The sequence below is a fragment of the Erpetoichthys calabaricus genome, chromosome 11 (genome assembly GCF_900747795.2).
Source record: "Erpetoichthys calabaricus chromosome 11, fErpCal1.3, whole genome shotgun sequence".
Taxonomy (NCBI): Eukaryota; Metazoa; Chordata; class Cladistia; order Polypteriformes; family Polypteridae; genus Erpetoichthys; species Erpetoichthys calabaricus.
In genome coordinates this window covers 45356448-45380157 of record NC_041404.2, presented here as the reverse complement: position 1 = coordinate 45380157, position 23710 = coordinate 45356448, and the positions used below count along the sequence as shown (strand labels likewise).

At 38.2% G+C, this 23710-nt stretch overlaps 1 protein-coding gene across 1 annotated transcript in view; it reads right to left on the bottom strand.

The window, feature by feature from the left end:
• The window catches only part of pdgfrb (platelet-derived growth factor receptor, beta polypeptide), a 148080-nt gene that overhangs the window by 40776 nt on the left and 83594 nt on the right, over nucleotides 1-23710 (bottom strand). Inside the window, exons 7-12 of the mRNA XM_051933722.1 lie at nucleotides 21912-22101; nucleotides 19348-19463; nucleotides 13232-13355; nucleotides 7939-8150; nucleotides 5254-5348; nucleotides 370-502 (exon numbers count right to left, since the gene is read on the bottom strand). Coding sequence (XP_051789682.1) covers nucleotides 370-502; nucleotides 5254-5348; nucleotides 7939-8150; nucleotides 13232-13355; nucleotides 19348-19463; nucleotides 21912-22101 — 870 coding nt within the window. The remainder of the gene's footprint in view (nucleotides 1-369; nucleotides 503-5253; nucleotides 5349-7938; nucleotides 8151-13231; nucleotides 13356-19347; nucleotides 19464-21911; nucleotides 22102-23710) is intronic.

Genomic DNA, 23710 nt, shown 5'->3' with positions numbered 1-23710 from the left:
TAAACTTATGTTTAATTGAGCCACTGTTACAAGATACAGATTGGTGTCTATTTACATATAACCATTAATAAAATGAAATTTTATATTTAAATGCATTCTGATTTATTCTGGTGCTAGAGACTTGTCATGTGTTGCATGTTGGTTAGACATGAAAGTTTACGATACATAAGACATTTAGCTATTATTACAATCAGTGCCATGTGCTTTATAATAAGATTTAGCCTCTTGGGGGCGCACTTTTTAGAAGGTCACAAACATAGGTAAGGATGGCTCTATTCACTGAAGTACATCTTATCATACAGTATATACCTGCAAGCTCAAATTTCATAATAAATTTCTAATAGAACTTATTAATGTATATCAACTCACCTAAAACCAGGCTGTCTCTTGGAAATTCCCAGCTGGGATCATAGGGCAAGTGCATTGGATCCACATAAATATATTCATGACCATCAGAGCTCACCGACTCAATCACCTTCCAGCGAATCTCATAACGAGGTTTCTACATTTCCAGTATGAAGAAATAAGCAAAAAAAAAAAAAAATTAATACACTCTCTGAAATCACAATGCAAAATCAAAGTGCACATATGTTCCCTTTGAGAAATTAGATTAGATTAGATACCTTTATTAATCCCGCAGGGAAGTCAGATGCATACAGCAGCAGAAATATAAAAATCACGGATATAGACTCACAGGACAAATAATACAGCCAATCAATCAATTGATAATTAAATAAATAAATGTAAATTGTGCAGATATTTCAAAATGGACTTCACCTCTTTCTTATTTTAAGCAAGGAGTTATAAGAACCCCGTCTCCTGCTGAAAGTTCTCCTTCTGTTATTAACCACACAGCATGCATGAAGTGTTTACCTTTCAAATCAGATGTAACCAATTTGCTGTATTTTTCCAGAGCTCAGTTTTCCCTTCCCACAGGTTGCTTGGTGCATCAAGCTGCTAAACAACATGCAATATAACAGTTTTCTATGCTTACTTATATTTTGTGTTTAGATACTCAATCTGAGCAGGAAATTGCCCTGTTGAGGGGTTTGTCCTCATTTGCCCCTTTTACTCCAATACACACACCTACTGGAATAATAATCCCATAGTAAAGCATACAAAATCTCATGAACAGGAATGGGACTAAAACTCAAAATATTGATAGCTGAGGAACATAACCAAAGTGGTGCCGATGTTGTCCCCATGATAGAAGGTCATTATGCTAAATCATTTTCCAGAATGAGAAATGCCAAATTGTTTAAACCTTTCTTCACATATACTTTTGTCACATTTTATTTTTTATCGCATTTAGTTACATTTTTACCTTGACTTTCAGAAAGCATTTGATAAGGTGCCACATGAGAGGTTAGGCATCAAACTAAAACAAGTGGGAGCTCAGGGTGTTGTATGTAGATGAGTGCAAAACTGGCTCAGACATGGAAAACAGGAGGTGCTGGTGTGAAGAACCTTATCAGAGTTGGGTGATGTCAAGAGTGGTGTTCATCAGGGGCCACTGCTAGGGCCATTGCTATTTTTATAAATAATTTGTACAGACAGACAGACAGACAGACAGACAGACAGACAGACAGACAGACAGACAGACAGACAGACAGACAGACAGACAGACAGATAGATAGATAGATAGATAGATAGATAGATAGATAGATAGATAGATAGATAGATAGATAGATACTTTATTAATCCCAAGGGGAAATTCACATTCATACTTCTCAGGCTGCCTTTATTAGCTGGGGACGGGCCCTATACTGTGGTAAAAGGGTAAAATACATGGAACATCAAAGAACAGGATAACATAAACAGAAACTAAATAATAGCTAAAATTAGTCAAAGGAATTGTCTGTAGACCTCCAAGACAGGATTGTCTCGAGGCACAAATCTAGGGAAGGTTACAGAAAACTTTCTGCTGCTTTGAAGGTCCCAATGAGCACAGTGGCCTCCATCATCCATAAGTGGAAGAAGTTCGAAACCACCGGGACTCTTCCTAGAGCTGGCCAGCCATCTGAGCAATCGGAGGAGGAGGGCCTTAGTCAGGGAGGTGACCAAGAACCCGATGGTCACTCTGTCAGAGCTCCAGAGGTCCTCTGTGGAGAGAGGAGAACCTTCCAGAATGACAACCATCTCTGCAGCAATCCACCAATCAGGCCTGTATGCTAGAGTGGCCAGATGGAAGCCACTCCTTAGTAAAAGGCACCTGAAGGACTCTCAGACCATGAGAAAGAAAATTCTCTGGTCTGATGAGACAAAGATTGAACTCTTTGGTGTGAATGCCAGGCGTCACGTTTGGAGGAAACCAGGCACCGCTCATCACCAGGCCAATACCATCCCTACAGTGAAGTATGGTGGTGGCAGCATCATGCTGTGGGGATGTTTTTCAGTGGCAGGAACTGAGAGACTAGTCAGGATAAAGGGAAAGATGACTGTAGCAATGTACAGAGACATTCTGGATGAAAACCTGCTCCAGAGCGCTCTTGACCTCAGACTGGGGCGACGGTTCATCTTTCAGCAGGACAACGACCCTAAGCACACAGCCAAGATATCAAAGGAGTGGCTTCAGGACAACTCTGTGAATGTCCTTGAGTGGCCCAGCCAGAGGCCAGACTTGAATCCGATTGAACATCTCTGGAGAGATCTTAAAATGGCTGTGCACCGACGCTTCCCATCCCACCTGATGGAGCTTGAGAGGTGCTGCAAAGAGGAATGGGCGAAATTGGGCAAGGATAGGTGTGCCAAGCTTGTGGCATCATATTCAAAAAGTCTTGAGGCTGTAATTGCTGCCAAAGGTGCATCGACAAAGTATTGAGCAAAGGCTGTGAATACTTATGTGCATGGGATTTCTCAGTTTTTTTATTTTTAATAAATTTGCAAAAACCTAAAGTAAACTTTTTTCACGTTGTCATTATGGGGTGTTGTGTGCAGAATTCTGAGGAAAAAAATGAATTTAATCCATTTTGGAATAAGGCTGTAACATAACAAAATGTGGAAAAAGTGATGTGCTGTGAATACTTTCTGGATGCATTATAGATAGATAGATAGATAGATAGATAGATAGATAGATAGATAGATAGATAGATAGATAGATAGATAGATAGATAGATAGATAGATAGATAGATAGATAGATAGATAGATAGATAGATAGATAGATACTTTATTAATCCCAAGGGGAAATTCACATACTCCAGCAGCAGCATACTAATAAAGAAATAATATTAAATTAAACAGTGATAAGAAATGCAGGTAAAACAGACAATAACTTTGTATAATGTTAACGTTTACCCCCGAGGGTGGAATTGAAAATTCGCATAGTGTAGGAGGGGAACGATCTCTTCAGTCTGTCAGTGGAGCAGGACATTGACAGCAATAACAAGATGGTTAATTTCATAGATGATACCAAGATACTGTAGGTGAATTGGCAGATGATCCATTGAATCACCACAGAGGGACTTTGACAGCATACAAACTTGGGCAGATTTGTGCCAGATGAAATTTAATGTAAGTTAAATCTAAAGTATTACATGTGGGAAGTAAAAATGTTAGGTGTGAATGCTTAATGGGAGGTCTGAAAATCGAAAGTACACCTTATGAGAACGATTTAGGAGTTGGACTCTACACTATCAACTGCCAGTGTTCAGCAGCTGTTAAGAAGGCTAAACAGAATGTCAGGTTATATAGCGCCCTTATATGTGGAATACAAGTCACAGGAGGTTCTGCTGAAGCTTTATAACACACTGGTGAGGCCTCATCTGGAGTACTGTGTGCAGTTTTGGTCTCCAGGCTACAAAAAGAACATAACAGTCCAAGTCCAGAGGAGAGCAACTAATCTGATTCCAAGGCCACAGGTTATGAATTATGAAGAAAGATTTAAGAAGCTGAGAATTTTCTTTTTAGACAAAAGAAGATTAACAGAAGACATGATTGAAGTGTTTAAAATTATGAAGGGAATAAATCCAGTGGATGGAGACTGACTTTAAAATGAGTTCATCAAGAACACTGAGACACCATTGGAAACTTAACAAGGGTAAATTTTGCGCAGACATTAGAAAGTTTTTCTTCACACAGAGAGCCACAAACACTTGAAATAAGCGATCGAGTAGTGTGGTAGACAGTAGGACTTTCAAAATTCGACTCGATGTTATTTTGGAAGAATTAAATGGATACGCCTGGTGAGCTTTGTTGAGCTAAATAGCCTGTTCTCTTCCAGATTGTTTAAATTTTCTAAAATACTTGCCAAGTGAAATGTGAAAGGTGTTATATAAATAAAATGTATTATTATTATCTTAATATATAGGACTCTACCGTGGCTGTCCATTTGTCTGTCCAGGATTTTAAATCACCTGTAGCTTGCAAACCGTTTGACCTATTGACCTGAAATTTAGTACACATATACTATGTGATGTCTACTATCCATTACTGATTGACCTCCAAGGTTATTCCTCTTTTTATTTTGATTTTTGTAGAATGAATTCTCGGCATCGGCCAGCAGGGTGGCTGTGTGGCGCATGCGTATGGGCACCGTTCTCATCGCTACCACCTTCACATTCGCCGTCACTTCCCCTACCTCTTTATATATTAAATCATTCTTGAGGCAGAATGAACACTTAAGTGCCAGCTTAAGTGAAAAATTTAAGAAAATGTACTAAGTAATTGCAACACAAACACTGACTTAATCAGATGTTTTAATTAAAAAGATGTCGACGGAAGAAGAGAAGAAGTGGGCCGCTAGGGTGGAGAAAAGAAGAGCCGCTCAGGAAGCTGCAAGCGCACCAACCGCTGAGCAAATGATTGATAAACGTACAGAGAAAGAGGATGAAAACTGCAAGTCAAGTGTATTCACTGCATGTTATGGTGCAGTCCGCCATATTGGTTATTAATAGCAGTAGCAGCAGTAGTAGTATTACTGTTACTGGATTGGAGATTCTAAATTGGCCCTAGTGTGTGCTTGGTGTGTGGGTGTGTTTGTGTGTGTCCTGCGGTGGGTTGGCACCCTGCCCAGGATTGGTTCCTGCCTTGTGCCCTGTGTTGGCTGGGATTGGCTCCAGCAGACCCCCGTGACCCTGTGTTTGGATTCAGCAGGTTGGAAAATGGATGGATGGATGGAAAATAATAAAAGTTTAAGATTATATAACAACAACAGGAGCTTATGTCAATCAGCACACCAGAGCTTCTTTCAGAGTGCACATTAAAAAGTACAGAAAACTAGAATTTAAAGCAGCAACTTAAGAAAATGCAATTACCTTTCTCCACAGTATTATGAGAACAATAAGGGCAACCAGAGCAATTACCAAGAGAGCAAGGATGGCAGATATGACAGCAACCTGGGAGTTCAAAGCTGCAAGAAAAAAAGTAAATGATGTGATAATGTGACTTGCCATCTCTTTAACAAGTTTAGGATAGTTGTGAAAGGCACTGTACAATTAATCAAATTTCATTTCCTATACTACCGTTCACAAAAACACAATACAAATCAACTGATGTAATATACTACAGTCAATTGATTAGTATAGAGGAATAGGATGATAGTAGTTGAGCCGGGCCTTTCCGTCTTCATCACACTTTAATTTTTTTTAATTGTTATAATTATTGAATGAGCTGTTCCTCTGGAAAATGACCGACAAACAGCCTTAGTGATTTCTGGTTTGTGAAAAGTAACAACTTGTACAAGCTCACACACAGAGTTATAGCAATTAGGAGATTGTTACTGATCTTTGTTCTTGTTTATGGTCTTGTTTGCAGAATCTGACAGAACTTTATGGGTGTTGTACAGATCTTTCTACATTAGTGAAGTCTGATCAGTGGCAGGACATTGCTTGTGGGAAGTAAATCTTGAAATTAGATTACAATCCAATTACATTTTATAGAAGTAACAAATAAATTATAAATAAATGATATACTGTACATCGTGACTTACAATACATTAGGACTAGCCTTTTGTTATATAATATATAATATCATGATTCCATAAAAGTAAACAGTTCAACTAAAATGTTTCTTAGCAATTTGTAGTTTTCCTCCATCTCTGCAATTCAGAATAACCAAACAAAATAGAATATTAAATAAAATAGATCAATTTTTCTATATAGAAAAAATTGTTCCAAAAAGAACAATCATTGATGGGTTATTCCCATCAGGCACGTGGTCTAACCTAAAGTTGGAACTGCAACTTTAAATTATAAGTTTGCCGTTTTTAAAGTCAAAGTATTTTCTTCACAAATGTGGCATTAAATACATTTGCCATGCAAAACTGTGTTCTAAAGTTACGCCTTTTCTATACATTTTTGAAAAACAGTTTGCCCTCACTACTTTACAATAGAGGTTAATGAGGTATGGGGCATCACCGGAATATAAAAGCTTAAAAACGTACCGAACACATCCAAGACATTTCTCAAGTATTATTCCGTGTCTTGCAATTTTACACACACATTGTAAAACAGTTTATACATGTCATTTTTCCACAAAAACACACCAATACTATGAGATTCAGCCATTTTAATAGAAGACCAGCTGTGCTTGACATCTCAGCATTTGTCTTCTTCTGCAATAACCTTTTATCCAAGCCAGGGCACGATTTCCATTTGAAAGACTAAATCACAGTAAACATTCCATGCCACAGGGTTGGATTTGTTTTGATTGACTTCCACATTTATGTGAGAACTCCACGAATTAATAGAAAATATGAGCTTATGAGAAAAATAGTACCAGGAATATGTGATAAATCTATTATTTCCAAATCCCTGCTGCTGTCACAAACATGAGTCGACAACATGGAAAACATTCTTTCTTATCTTGAAACTTTTGAGGCTTCATTGGAAAGCTTTTAGACATTTCCAATGAATCCCCATGCCCCATTAGCCTCCATTGTAAAGTGCCAATGAAGGTAAGATATTTTTAAAAAGTCATTTGCTGTATAACTTTGACTCAATTGTATGCAATGTTATGTAAAAATAATTAATTAAACAAACAAATAAATAAATAATAGGAAATGCTTAACTTGTTGCTTTAAATGCATTAATACCATGCTTGTGAAAAAATAACTTTTACTTGAAAAATACCAAACATATCCTTTAAACTACAAGTCCTATTAAGGAGATGGCAAGCATGGGCTGGCAACCTGACCAGGATGGTTCATGGAATCTTGGCTGGCCAGGAAGCCAAACCAATACTCAGACAGGAACAAAGGAAGACCATTGTCTACCTCAACCAAAAGATGAACAGAAGGTGCCAACGTAGCAACGGAAATGCTAAAAGATCCTTATCCAGCTGAGAGGCAATGCTAATGGAGAGACAAGGAAAGGCAACTTTCTGGAACTATTTGCTTCCCCAACACAATAGGTGACGGCCTCCCTGGGTTTTGGTACCCATTTGGGCATCCGCAGGGTATGCTGGGATTCACCTGGTAAATAAGTCACAATTCCATTTCATTTCTTTCCTTTGTCTTTTCTTTCCTTTTTCCACCTTCAGTCTCCTCCGAGCAAGCCTTGTCCACCTCCTCCCGACTCTGACTGCAGAATGAGATGGAGTGGCTGCTTTTCAACATGAATCCTGGAATACTTTTGATGCAACAGGATTGCCACCTGGAAGCACTTCTAGGTCTGGTAGAACCTCTCTGTAATAGGGGAGCCTGCTCCCCTACTGGCACATGAGAACCTCAACAAGGCTGCTCAGCAAAACAACAACTCTCATGCAGCTCTACAGAAGTCCAAACAGGAACCATACCAGATGGACACTGCCATCCCATATATTAAGGGAACACAGAACCTCAGGAGGCAGTCGCCCTATGTCCTTCCCTCATAATGGCCTCCTGACTGGAAAAAGAACCATTAACCAACACGGTTGGGGTTCCTGTCCATCCATATCCTTATTTTATCATGGCTTTTTGGTAAGAAACTATCCACCCGTGTCTTCTATGACAATATACTCACAGTTGGATACCAGTCTCACATCCTGAAGTTTGGTGCCAAGCTCATTCCTGGCAATGCAGCGGACTGACAGCAAGCTCTGCACTTTTTTGAAAACAACAACACTCCTTGACACAAACACTCTGCGGCTTTCGTTAAAGCTGACATTGGTTTGGCTGCTGATATTCTCAGGATAAGTGGATAGTGGACTCCATGAAATGTCCTTAAAGCTGCATCTAAAAAATAAATAAATAATAATTATTTTTATTATTATCCATACAATGTATCTGTCATCACATGGAATGGCAGATGCAAACAAATGATAAAGTGGAGAACTGGGATGGCTGAAATGGCTTTTCAGCAGAAGAACAGACTGTTTACATCAAGACAAATAAACCATGAAAACGAGGCTTAGGATGCCTAAAAGTTAGGTCTGATCAGTAATGCTTTATGCATGCAAGACATGGACAGTATCCAAAGCCATGTGAACATGTATCGAAGCAGCTGAAAGTGATTTCTCAGATGTCTTCTATAAGTATTGTGGACAGCACGCATGACAAATGAAGAAGTGCTTGTTAATGCTGGATATAAAAGAATAAGGTTGAAAAAAATCAAAGTTTGAATTTTTAGACATGTAATGAGAACTTGACAACAAAGTAGTCACTGGAGATAAACAGGGCACCAAGAAAAGAAGAAGGCCACAGCTAAATTACAGACATTATGAAGAACAGTGTAGGAAACTCATCACAAACATTGAAGACAACAGAACACAATGATGATAATGATGATGATACATTTTTTTAACCCATTTAATCTAACATTTAGCCACAAGAAGTCAAGAGCCCTTCCCAGGATTTTAATTATTTTGTGTTTTTTATTGTATTATACTGTGTATTTCCCTATGGGATTAATAAAGTTTATCTAATCTAATCTATTCATGTTCTTTTCATTACAGTTTTGAATATTTTGACATGCTGTTTTCTTTAGAATTTTGACGATAGGAATTTTTTAAAAATATAAATAATTTAACCCTAAGTCTTATTTTGTGTCTGCCTCTCATTTTGAAATATTAATATTAGCTTTAATCATCCATGTTAATATTTTTAAAACTTATTTAGTGCTATCAAATACCTTGCTTAACCTCCTTGGTGTCATCCCTGAATTGGGCTTGGAATTCTATGCAACTACAGTTAAACCTGAGTCAGTTTTGGGGTGACATGTAACGCTACACTTCTTAGAGTTAAGGCCAAATAACTCTCGGGACAGTATTCTGCTGACATTTAGTGGATGAAATGGCATTATCCCTGTTCATCCTGATTGACTTTCTGTCATTCCATAGTACCGTTTTTACTCGTGTACCACGCGCCCTCGTGTAAGACGCGCACCCAAATTTTTACAAAGAAAATTACGAAAACCCGTTTTGCCCTGTGTACGACACGAGTTGTGATTGTATAGGAAGCGGGTGAGGTTGGAGTAAGACACCAACGTGAATAACTGTAATGGAGAATAATTATGTCTTGTTTAATTCTTTCTGCACATGATACAGTACAGTATATTGTATTGGAGTACTAACTGTAAGCAGTTCCCCTACTGCAGAACGTTCAGTGTTTGTCACAATATGCTGTGAAAGGTGTGAAAGACAAATAGCCCTGTGAAACGAGAAAAGAAAGAACCGTATAGAGACAATCGGTAAAGGACTATAACGGCAAGTGGAAAATTATTGTGCTCACCAGACTAATCCAGTTTAATCATCTTCTTCCAATTCGCTGCTGGATTTGGATTCGCCACCGCTACTGACGTCATCGCTTTCCCATAAGGCGTCGTCTTCGCTTCGCCTCGTGTATGACGCACACTTGATTTACTAATGCTAATTTTCTGGATAAAATGTGTGCGTGGTACACGCGTAAATACGGTAACTCTAAGATAACTCAACAAACAGAAAAGCCATAAAGGCAGCTTTACAATGAACTGAAACTAAACCATTGCTCAAATTGAGCAATAGTGATAACGATATAGGGTGCTGTATAAGTAAAAATTATTATTATTATTATTATTATTATTATTATTATTATCATCAAATGGAATGAAAAGTGAAAATTATGCATGATAATGGCACTGATTTCAAGGTCTGATTGACTTTTCTGCAGGGAAGGACAAGGGGGACTAAATCTCTTCAGCTGGCGGTTCTGCCAGTACAGCAGCAATTTGAACTGTGCAGCACACCTGTGTTTGAACTGCAGTGCATTTAGCAGTGCGGGACAAAGCTATTCGACTGTGTTTCATTGTTTAGCAGTGAGCCGACACACATTGTTTCACAGTGGTCTCCAATCCCCCAAACTCCTCGATCGTTGTTTGTGTGTTATTTCCTCACGGCACTTGATGCTTTGTGAGGTAACCCAACCCCCGGATTGCCAATCAAGTATCTAAGCCTCACGTGGGGGGCACATTTGCAACATTAATGAGATTTACAAAGGTATTTATTTGAGTTTAGTTTGTTCACTGCAGTATGCGATTCAATTGGTGTTTCACAAATTAGCAACGTGACTTCTTCATCTTTGAATGTGACATTACTTTTGTAGGGGGTGCAGAAATAAATCAAACATTTTCTAGGGGTGCGGATAATAGAACAGTTTGGGAATGGCTGGTGTAGACTGATAGGCATAAATGGCAAATTAAATGTACAATACAATAAAGTATGCAGAAAGAGAAGGGGTCTGAATACTTTCTGAATCCACTGTAGCTTTCTGTATTAGAAGAAAATTTGCAGAGTGGTGGTATGTTGCCCGTTGTAAGCACATGTAAGTGAGAATTTCCTAATTCTGATGATTTGGGAGTATCTTGTATTCTGCCTAATTTAGTGCCACCTGTAAATTTAATTTGTTAATTATATTTAATATAAATTTTTTATTTTAGATCTGTTTTTTTTTCTATAATTTGCTTGAACATTCCGGTTGGTTTTGCGACTTCTCATAGTATCATAGTTCAGTTGTGGCACTGATTTATTCTCACAAATCCTACAGACAGGTTGCAGGCCGAGCAGAGAGGGAGGCAGACAAGGCCTTCCTCACTCACATGCCAGCCTCTGTTCAAGTCAGTCTACCACTCGACACGTGTTGGAGTGTACCTTGTCTCTGCTAAGCTAGCTATACCTTGTCTGTTCAGCAGACATTATAATCTAGAGATTGTTAAAGAGTAACATTTGATGTTTTTGAGAGAGAGATCAGAGCTCCATGTGTTTTAGACATCGAGAGATATCACAGCCACGTGCTCTTCTCCCCACATGGGGGACGCTCTTCCGTCAAAGCTGAACATGATCAGATACAGTGGCAATGTTTGACATTGGAGCGTACCTACTTTCTGCTTGGCCAGAGATACCTTGCCAACTTTTTACATGTTTGTCAAAAAGATCACAGCTACAGTATATTGTTGGCATGGAGCTGGACAGTTTAACATCTGTGGCAGAGCGATGGGCGCTCAGCAGGCTTCTGTCAATCATGGAGAATCCACTGCATCCACTAAACAGTGTCATCTCCAGACAGAAGAGCAGCTTCAGCGACACACTGCTGTCACCGTCCTGCTCCACTGATAGACTGAGAAGATCGTTCCTCCCCAAAACTATGCGACTCTTCAATTCCACCCGGGGGGGGGGGGGTAAACGTTAACATTATATAAAGTTATTGTCTGTTTTTACCTGCATTATTATCTTTAATTTAATATTGTTTTTTGTATCAGTATGCTGCTGCTGGAGTATGTGAATTTCCCCTTGGGATTAATAAAGTATCTATCTATCTATCTATCTATCTATCTATCTATCTATCTATCTATCTATCTATCTATCTATCTATCTATCTATCTATCTATCTATCTATCTATCTATCTATCTATCATCTATTCTCACCCCTAATTGCAAAACCAAAAATATTGTATATCAAGAGGCCCTTGGATACGAAAGATATTAATATAAATTCTTCTCAATACAAATTATTATATTTTTTAATTTTTGCTTATTCATTTTTAAAGTTTGTCCTGTTCCATTGCTATGCAGGCAGAGCCAAAGGGAACAGCTAGTATAATATATACTTGTATAATAATTCATTATAATACATATATTATGCATAATAATATAACATTTAAATTTTTACATTTTCATGCCTCCCTCTGGTTTTATATAATCCCATTTAAAATCATCCCAGTTGGCTTCATTCAGCTACTGCACGGTGGAATAAAGAGTTTCTTTGCAAAGGATGAAGCAATAAGTGTTTCACTCTTTTCAGAGCTTGCCCAAAGCAATGTTATAAAAAGGTCACTTTTATGTCAGCAAGTAATCTGGAACTATCTGACATCCATTCCACACAAAGACGTAGTGTAGTGTACAATACGTGCAAGGAGGAGGAACGGGAAGCAAACTTAGTTAAAGCAAGAGTGGACTTATGCTGGATGTTTTCTGCCATCTAGTGGGAAAAGTTATCACTATCCATCCATTCATCTTACTAACCAGCGTATCCAGGGCAAGGGCACAGGGAGCATTGGGTGCAAAGCAGGAACAACAACTAGAGAGGGCACCAGTACTTATCACTATTTATTAACACAGTTATCTGCCAGTTATCCTTAAATACACACCATGACGTAACCTTCTTAAACCTACTTAATTCTATTTCAGGGTAGATGGAAACTAGCAGTCCGAGGTGCAAGGCAGGTGGCACCACTACTCCATTACAGAGCAATGACAGAGAGACAAGGGTCAATTAACAATACAATACAATACAATTTATTTTTGTATTGCCCAAAATCACATAAGGAGTGCCACAATGGGCTTTAACAGGCCATGCCTTTTGACAGCCCCCCAGCCTTGACTGTCAAAGAAGACAAGGAAAAACACAAAAAAAAGGGAAAAAATGGAAGAAACCTTGAGAAAGAAAGTTCAAAGAGAGACCCCTTTCCAGGTAGGTTGGGTGTGCAGTGAGTGTCAAAAAAAGGGGGGAAATACAATACAATACACAGAAAAGAGCACTCAATACAATATAATAGTGCAATAGAAATGTTACAAGTACAGAGCAGAATTCAACACTAGATAATATTACATAATTCGATTTAGTGTTGTCAGTTCACCTAACCTGCATGACACCGGGCAGAACATGCAAACTCCACACAGGGAGGACCTGGGACTCCTTACTGCAAGGCCGTTGCACTACCACTGTGCCACCCCAAGAAGAAAATAGTTAAGCCATAATAAAAAAAAAAACTACACATTGACAGAATGTCACCAAATTTAAACTAAAGCTAAAAAATGTTTTGTTTTCTTTAAGGCAGAACTTACTTAGTTTTCTTATTGCAGGTGTACCACTCAATTTCTGGTGCTGGCATCCCTTCTGCAGCACAGACCACAGCGTGGCCCTCCTCAGTTGGATGGTGGTCTGAAAGTTCCAGCATATGTGGAGGCACTATGGAGAAAGAAACCATCAAATGAGACTTTTTTCCAAAATATTGTTAATGAAATAAAATAAATATATAAAAAAATTAAATGTCAAAGATGGTCTGCAGTGAACACTGACAGCTGAAAAAATTCTGGTGGTGGTTCAGTAACAGGAGCCAATTTCTCACAACACATTTCATATAACATTTTATTGCATTTAACAGATACGTGTCAAATGTCAAACATGGTGGCCTGGTGAGTCCCTTATGGGGGCCATCAACACAGAGTGTTGGGTAGGAAAGAGGGCTGCACTACCACCTCGCTAACATTGCCACTCGAATTTGAAGACAACAACAACAACAACATTTATTTATATAGCACATTTTCATACAAAAAAGTAGCTCAAAGTGCTTTACATAATGAAGAAAGACAAGAGGATGTCCCATCCAAATCTGATATCACTTCGCCCCCTTCCAGTCTACGGAATTTAAAAACTCCTGAAGATGACGTCCATTATAGTGGTGGGCATTTCATTTTACTGTTTTGATTCTTTCAAACTACTCATTTAATTGAATCAGTTTAGAATCTAGCATATATGGGATTTCCTGAGGGGGGGCACCTCTAACAGCATTACAAAGATAAAATCTTATCATTTATATATTATTTTCAAATATATATATATATATATATATATATATATATATATATATATATATATATATATATACTAGTTGTACCCCGTGGCTTCGCCAAGTAATGAAACAGGACAAACTTTAAAAAGAGACGTAGACCAACTCGAACAGAGGCTGGCAAGTGAATGAGGAAGGCCCAGACCCCCTGCTTTTGGCCCACAGTCACTCTGTTGGATTTGTATAAATAGATCTTTACCACAAGCGAACTATGGTATTTAGCACGATGAGAGAAGTCACAAAATCAGCTGAAAAGTTCAAGCAAATTATAGAAAACAACCAGATCTAAATCCATTAAGTAATTCTCTCATGAAAAGTGGATAGACATAAAGCGGACAGACATACAGACAGAACGCGCTTGGACAACACAATTTTTAAAACCGTTTCTTAGCGAGCACCTATGGGTCAAGGGCAACCTACATTCTAAATTTCAACTCCAATGTCCTCATGGTTCAAGAGATTTTATGATGAGTGAGTCAGTGGTATTTGGCTTTTATATATATAGACAGATATACTGTATATACTCATGTATAAGACGGGTCTTGAAATCAGAAAAATTAATCATAAAATCAAATTTATTTTTTTTACATCTTCTTGCCTCCTCCAATCTTGCACCAGTTTCTCAGACACATCAAATTTTGTTGCAGAAGTGCAGTTACCAATTTCTCTCTGTATTTCAATGACATTTAATTTAAAACCAGCTTCATATTTTCTTCTGATTGAACGCTCCATCGTAGATAAGAGATGCTCTTAGGATAAAGGTGTATGAGGGTGTGAGATATGAAAAACACAAATCAGTGCAAATGTCACTTCGGAATAGTTTGGGTATTACCGTGTGGTCACGTAGGCACAATACATAGAAGAAAAAGTCCATGTACCTTGGTTACTTTCTCATGTGGGCTTCAGCATATCGTAATCTCTTGGACCAATAGCGTGAGATTTCCGCATTCAACTTATACAACCAATATTATAAAATACCAGAAATTATACGGTAAAATCAAGTCCTGACTTATCCGCGGGAGAACTTATCTGCGAGTATATACGGTAGACACACACGTGCATATAGGAGGCAGTCAAAGGGCTTAACTAATGATGGAACAGAAGGACAGGGGTTAACAAGGTACACTAATGTCTTTTCTTCATGCTCTGCAGATCATCAGATCGGAAAACCACTTGAAGTCAGCCAGGGTCCACTTCCGTCTCCAGACCATATCTTAAACAAAAAACATCAAGGCATGGCAGTGTGAGTGTCTGTCTGTCAGGTCCGTAAGTGCGAGGATACAGCAATGAAGCTCAAACAGCCGGCAAGGCAGCCCCAAGTTAATGAGTCGGAAGAAGAAAGAAGTATGAGGCTACAGCATGAAGCTAAAAGAAAGCGACTCCGTCGTTAAAGTGAAACCGCCGACGAAGGACAATCGGGAGGGAAACTCACTTAGCTGCTAATAGAGAAGGGGGGCGAGCACGTGTACAAAACGAAACCACCGACTCTGCATTTCAATTTTTTTTCTGATGATTTTAATAGTTTCTAGCAGCCCGGGCTTTTTACAGCACAGGCTTACACAGCTAGAATATATATGTATATATTTATATATGTGAAATAGTGGTTGAAATAGTTTACTGTCAAATAATGCAAAGAGTACGCAGTACACTAAACTATTTCAACCATTCTATGACTACAAATGCCATGAATATATATATATATATATATATATATATATAAGATATGAATATATATATATATATATATATATATATATATATATATATATATATATATATATATATATATATATATATATATATATATACAGTTAGGTCCATAAATATTTGGACAGAGACAACTTTTTCCTAATTTTGGTTCTGTACATTACCACAATGCATTTGAAGTGCAGACTTTCAGCTTTAATTCAGTGGGGTGAACAAAACGATTGCATAAAAATGTGAGGCAACTAAAGCATTTTTTTTAACACAATCCCTTCATTTCAACATTTTAACATGGGAAATGGGACACTAGTGTTTATTGATGATGTGACACAGGACAGAAGCAGCCGAATGAATTCTGAGGTGTTCAGAGACATACTGTCTGCTCAAATCCAGCTAAATGTAGTCACATTGATTCATGATACAGATGGACAATGACCCAAAACATACAGCCAAAGCAACCCAGGAGTTTATTAAAGCAAAGAAGTGGAAAATTCTTGAATGGCCAAGTCAGTCACCTGATCTTAACCCAATTGAGCAGGCATTTCACTTGTTGAAGACTAAACTTCAGACAGAAAGTTCCACAAACAAACAGCAACTGAAAGCCGCTGCAGTAAAGGCCTGGCAGAGCATTAAAAAGGAGGAAACCCAACATCTGGTGATGTCCATGAGTTCAAGAAGTCAGGCTGTCATTGCCAGCAAAGGGTTTTCAACCAAGTATTAGAAATGAACATTCTATTTCCAGTTATTTAATTTGTCCAATTACTTTTGAGCCCCTGAAATGATGGGATTGTGTTCAAAAAATGCTTTAGTTGCCTCACATTTTTATGCAATCGTTTTGCTCACCCCACTGAATTAAAACTGAAAGTCTGCACTTCAACTGCATCTGAGTTGTTTCATTTAAAATTCATTGTGGTGATGTACAGAACCAAAATTAGAAAAAAGTTGTCTCTGTCCAAATATTTATGGACCTAACTGTATATATTTTACATAATATATAAACTGTCATTTATCTATCTTCCTTACTATCTGTTTTATATTTCACAGGCAGTTGTAACCACAAAACAGATTTTCACTTTGTTTAAATGATGCATGTTGTTTATTTTTCTTTCCTGAAATTTGTTGAATCACAAAAACTTCATAATAGTAAAGGACTTGCCTAGTTCATCACTTCCTCAAAGAGCAAAACAAGATGTGATATGGGTGGTCCTGGAATTGGCTTCCCAAGATAACAACGATTCTGACAGCATATGCCTCATGATGTTCAAATGACTATAAACAAGTTAATCGTGATAATGCTCTGCTGACTCAAGAAAGCATCGTTTCGCTATGACACTAATTTACTACATCCATCCATCCATCCATCCATTTTCCAACCCGCTGAATCCGAACACAGGGTCACGGGGGTCTGCTGGAGCCAATCCCAGCAGGGCACAAGGCAGGAACCAATCCCGGGCAGGGTGCCAACCCACTGCAGGACACACACAAACACACCCACACACCGAGCACACATTAAATCAGTGCAACAAAATAGGCTGGAAGCAGCATTGATCATTTCCTCTTCTGCCTCATTTTGTGTGTGCCATTGTGAATGTAACCCCCTGAAACATTACAGAGCTCATTACACTGAAGCAGCTCTGTCCAGAATATACTTGCAATAGAAAATAATTCATCTTCTTTTATAATAGTCAATATGTCTCTCTGGTGACTAAGATACTGGTGTGCAAAACACAAGGCTGCTGGCTCAGCGCCCATCGCTGACAAGCAGTGTGAATTCTAAGTGAGTCATTTGACCCAAGAGGACTCATAGTGCAGAAATGTTGAAAGGTTGTTCCATACACTTACGCTTTATATGCCCTCTAAAGACACCATTGTAAATATAACCTTACGTTTATCCAAAAGCATTGTGATGTATCAGCCTGTTCAGTTACAGTTGTTTAATAGCAAGGAGGCAGAAAAATGAAGTGAATGTGATGATGTACAGGGACAAATTAAAGAAGACAGGTAAGGGTGGGCTAGACAACGAAGAGCCTTAAAAACTTAAAGGAAAAGTTTATATTGAATATGAAAGGAAACAGGCAGCCAATGTGGTTTGGAGTAATATACTACCAGGGTTTTAAATGGGAAACCACTCTTGCTGCTGAATTTTGTACATATTGTAATTTGTTTAGACTCCGAGCAGGGATACCAAACAACACTGCATTGCAATAGTTCAGTCGCGAGGTGGCAAAAGCATGAATAGGAGTCTCAGTTACAGAATCAGAGAGCAATGGATGCAGCCTTGAAATTTGTTTAAGACGGAAAAAGACAAACTTTGTAATATTATTAATATGAGGATCAAAGGAGAGTGTATAGGATCAAGAATAACACCAAGATTTTTAGCCTGTGCAGACAATGATGTAATAAAGCCAGGGATTTTTACTGAAGAATTCTCTATTTGTTTAATAATGGCTGGAGATGTAATAATTAAACGCCCAGTTTTATCACTATAGTTTGCCCAGTTTTATCACTATAGTTTGAGAAAGTTTTCAGACAACCAGTGTATTGCTTGATGTCAGCCAAACAGGCAACCAATGCAGGAGCAGGTAATGTTTGCGTAAGTCCGGTGTGTAAATAAATCTGTGCTATCATCAGCATAACAATGAAACCGTAGACTGTCTTATAATGACAAAAAGGGGAAGCATATGAATGATAAAAAAGCAGAGGGCCAAGAATTGATCCCTGAGGAACACCCTACAGCAAGTAAGATGGGTCAGACCTAAACCTGCAGACAGCAACAAATTGCTGTTAGTACTTTAGGTATGATTTAATCCATGAAAGAGCTTTTTCAGCAATATTTAACCCATTTTCAAGTCTAAACAAAAGAATGTCACGATGGACTGTATCAAAAGCAGCAGTGAGGTCTAAAAAGATCATTACTGTTAAAAGACCTTGATTTGCTGCGATTAAATGATCATTAGTCACCATGACCAGTGCTGTCTCTGTACTGTGATTGGCCCTAAAACCAGACTGAAATTCCTCAGACAGGTCATTAGAGACAATCAAATGCTATCGTTACACACTCCGCATCAAGGCTGTACACCACAAAACACAGAAATCCTCAAGCAAGTCAGCCTAGAATCACTCATTGACACCATACAAAACCATAAACTAAGATTCATTGGTCATTGTTCATGAAGAAACCTAAAGGAACCATGCAACATCTATGCACTGTACGCTCCAACGCAAAAACAGGCAACAAAAAGGAGGTCTATCTCCAGCAATCCTCTATGGCAACTACATCTCCAGACTGATCAATGCGAACACCCCACCAACAGAGCGGGAAATAAGAAAATCGGTAGAAGGCAGAGGTGCTTGGTCAAAAGATGTGTTCATGTGCATATCCAAACAGTAGCGGCCAAATGATGATGAATGATGGATGAAAAAATGGTAAAGTCTTAGCACAAAATGAAAGATAATTTTAGAAACTAGAGAAACAAAATGAATTTATATGGTTCTAGTTTAGTCCTTGGGGTCGAAAAGGAATGAAAAAAAAAAATCTCTCGTTGCTGCTGGCACAAACTCTGACAAGGGCAGCATGGGTGCACCTGACGCGGCCTGCGGTCACAGTCAAGTTCATTAAGGCCTTACCATTGACCTGAAGGTGAAAACTGAGCTCTTGATCATCATACTCATTTGAGACCTGGACTGTGTAAATGCCATTCTGTTCAGAATTAATCCGCACCAGAGTCAACGTGGTTGAATACCTGTAAAGAAAAAAAAAAGTCTTTCATTATTACAGACAGAGAATGGACCTGATGGCATTTACTGGAAATGGTTCATTGATCAAAGGTACATGTATGTGATTTGAGTTATGAACAGAGAATGTGGGAATACTGTATATATATATTTGGCCACGAAGTGTGGCCAAAGTCCGAATTACTAGAAATGACCAGCGTATATGCTACTTTAGCCAGCCATTTTACGAAGTGGCAAGAACTCCCTGGCCAAAATCCGATGTGCTGATGTAAGACTCCGCTCAAGGTGCGAAGATGCTTAAAAACTTTCAGATGCAGATTTAGAAGTGAGTTTTCCATTCTGCATGAGAAACTGCTCAAGGCAGGTCTTGTTCAGAAAGTGGAATACCACTTGAGGTGGCCTTCCCCTATCCCAAAACTAACCTTAAGGTCAATAAAATAGGTCCCTGATGTTACGTCACTATTTTAGGGCTAAAATGATAACAGAAATGTGAAACTAATCTTAATTATTGTGAAACAACCAAGTGGTGTCCGCTTTCTGAACAAGAGCCACCAGGGCTACACTCGATGCAATTGCACTACTAAGTGCGTAACAAATCACTGCTCATGTCTTTTTTCTTCCGACTTTGGCCGATCGCCCCATGCCATTTCGCAAACTGGCTGGCCAAATCCTGAAATCGAGAAAAAGATCGGACATTGGCCATTTCCCAATTTGGCCGGACACTTCCCGCTTTGGCCAATTTTGAGTTTTGGCCATAACATATGTATATATATATATATATATATATATATATATATATATATATATATATATATATATATATATATATATATATATATATATATTTAACTTTTTTAACTAGAATATTTGTGTTATACTGTGTAATGGAAAAGGATATGAGATGACAACAATTTTAATTCTTTTGTAAGTGATGATGTAAGTGGTAGAAGATTTGAACCAGATAAAGCTGCATAGTGCTTTGCATTTTGTACTGTGTAAATAAAATTTATTTTTGTAAAAAAACAAAAAATTGTTTCTTATTCTTTCTGGTTTGTGTATATCTTATATATAAACGCCTATGTGTGGAAGTCTGTCTGTCTGTCTGTCTGTCTGGCATGGACCTCAAAGAGCCGGCAAGGCAACCCCAACTTAACGAGTCGGAAGAAGAACGAAGTACAAGGCTACAGCATGAAGCTGAAAGAAAGCGACTCTGTTACCAAAGTGAAACTTGCTTAGCCTCTGATTGACAAGGGGGACAAGCACGTCCACAAAACGAAACCGCCAACTCTGCATTTTAAATTTTTTTTCGGACAATTTCGATAGTTTCTAGGAGCCTGGGCTTTTTACAGCACAGGCCTACACATCTAGTCTTTATATATGATGTGCTACCTTGGCTCTCCGTTTGTCTGTCCAGGATTTTAAATCACCTGTAGCTCGCAAACCGTTTGACCTATTAACTTGAAATTTAGTACACACATACTATGTGACATCTACTATCTGCTTTCAAAGTAATGATTGACTTCCAAGGTTATTCCTCTTTTTATTTTTATTTTATTTTATTGTAGAATCAACTCTCTGCAGTGTGCAGCAGGGCGGCCGTGTGGTGCATGCGTACAGGCGCCGTTCTCATCCCTACCACCTTCTCCATCACTTCCCCTACCTCTTCATATTTTAAATCATTGTTGAGGCAGATTGAAGACTTAAGTGCCACCTTAAGTGAAAAATTAAGAAAAACGTACTAAGTAATTGCAAACACAAACACTGACTTAATCAGTTTAAATGCAAAAAGATGCCGACGGAAGAAGAGAAGATGCGGACCACTAGGGTGGAGAAAAGAAGAGCTGCTCAGGAAGCAGCAAGCGCATCAACCTCTGAGCAAACGAATGCTAAACGTACAGAGGAAGAGGATGAAAACTATGAATGCTCAAGTCAAGTGTATTCACTGCACGTTATTGTGCAGTGCGCCGTTACTGGTATATTATAAATAGGTATATGAGTGTTTATTACAAAATTTTCTTTAAAAGGTTATTGTTTATTTATTGGTACTACTGAATTAATTTACAGTATGTGTGAATTAAGTTTATCATGTTAAAATATAATAAACAAACATTTTTTAAGTAGTGTTTACTTTATTTATGAAGTAAAATTAAACTGTGTTTGCTAGGTAAGGTTCCAATGTTTCTGCAACCCTCCTCAGGATATAGCAAGTTTATAAAATGGATGGATGGATGCAGTTTAGCACAAGACTGCAACATGAAAAATGGAAAGGGTCTGAATGCATTCTGAATGCACTAACCCTAATCTTAACCTTAACCTGGGTACAAGGGGGATATCTAAGGACTGAGTTCCGAGGTACAGCCACTGTCCTCAGCTAAATGTGCCTAACCATAACTGGCATACGTTGGGGACAGAAGCTTCTTGGAAGTCTGCAAGGCTGGTTTGTGTAGCCCACTTACCTTGTCTCTTCAGATGCCTCTGTCTCTATTGACACTTCATTCATGTTGTCAACAAGGGTCATGTTGTCTTTCAGCCACTTGATTACTGGTACTGGATAGGCCTCTATCATCATCTGAAGACTGAAGCTCTCATGCAGCTTGGCAGAGAGGTTTGTGGGCAGTTCAGAAGTCAGTCTCACAAAGCCATTCTCTGTGGAAGAGGATGAGGGAAACTGTTCATCGATTTACTGAGCTCTACACCACATCACAGTGCTCCATCAAGCCAAAGCATACAATGAAGGTCTCTGATTTCTAGTTACACACTGAACAGGACTTCGAAATCAGAACATCAACTAAAGAAAACATGGCTGCTGCCAAATAAACAGTTGCTCTCAGTAAGATCAAGCAGCATACTGATAAACCTTTGGCACTAGGTGCAACAATGGGAGTATTGAAGAGAGAAACAAAATAAGTACTAAAAAGTGTAGTCCCTAAAGGATAAATTGACTATTTTTCAATATTTCAGTATTTGTTTTTATTATTTTATTAAATACATTGCTCTTGCACTTTAGGGCTGAGGACTACATGGGTTCAGATGATAATAAAAACCTTAAAACTTATAGAAAACACCAATTTTTCCAAACAAAAAGTGCATGCAAGTCATTTTAAGAGGGAAAAAATGTGGTGCATGGATTGCCTTGTGTTTCAGGGAATTTGTGAGAAATAAATCTTTTTATTTTATTAATACAACAACAACAATGACATTTATTTATATATCACATTTTAAATAAACAATGTAGCTCAAAGTGCTTTATATGATGAAGAAAGAGAAAAAAGACAAAATAAAAAAGAATTAAAATTATCCTGCATTTCTCTTTATTACTACCTGGATGTCATGATTTAAGCTGAATATTGATGTTTTTATAGTCTTTTCTTTAAGCGAAGCCATATTGTGTACCATTGTCAGGGTCACGCATCCCGCATTTCTAGGGGCCTGGTCTCCATGTCGTGACCCTGACTTAATCAGCCATCAGCATAAAAGGTCAGCCTCACCTGATCTGCGGATGAAATCCTTATTTTCATTTTGACTTCTCATGTGATTACTTTTCATGTCTTGCCTGGGTTTCAACTTATTGCATATTATTTGACTTTGAATGTTGCCTGTCATCTGGGTTTTGGCCTCTTTCGTTTATTTTTATTTTCTTTTGTTTGCCCTTTGCCTGCATCTCAGGCGTTCTCAAGAAATTAGTTATCTGTTTTCCTGCCGAGTCAAGACACTGGGGTTTGATGGTAAATTCCAAATCCAACACTTTGGGCATTTTTGGGATTTCCATACATGTTAAAGTTACTGTACCAAGCTCGTTCACAGAACTTAAAAGTGCAATTAGTGCTTTGGCCACATGAGGGCACAGCATTTAAAGCCCAGAGTTTTAGTTTTCCATAAATGTCCACCTGATGTTTTACTCACTTCATTTCTGTGGTCATTGTTTGTTTCAAATCTTCATTTGGGTAGCTTCACTTTACAAACATATTTTTCAACTACAAAACTGTTTGTTCTTGTATAAATCTGTTCATTTTATATGCAGTATTTCAATAAATCAATTACTTGTCATATGTTATATTTTGTCATATCACCTAAAGGCTGGGGCAGCCTTAGTGGTGTGCAGGGCCTAGGGCTGACCGACCCCAAGCGGGGCCGGTCACGTCAAATGCTGTTACCGGTATGTATGGACTGTATAAACTTGAGTGTGAATTTAATAAAAATAATGTTAACATACAAAGGATTTTCTCATTATAGTATTCAGCTAAATTTTTATAAG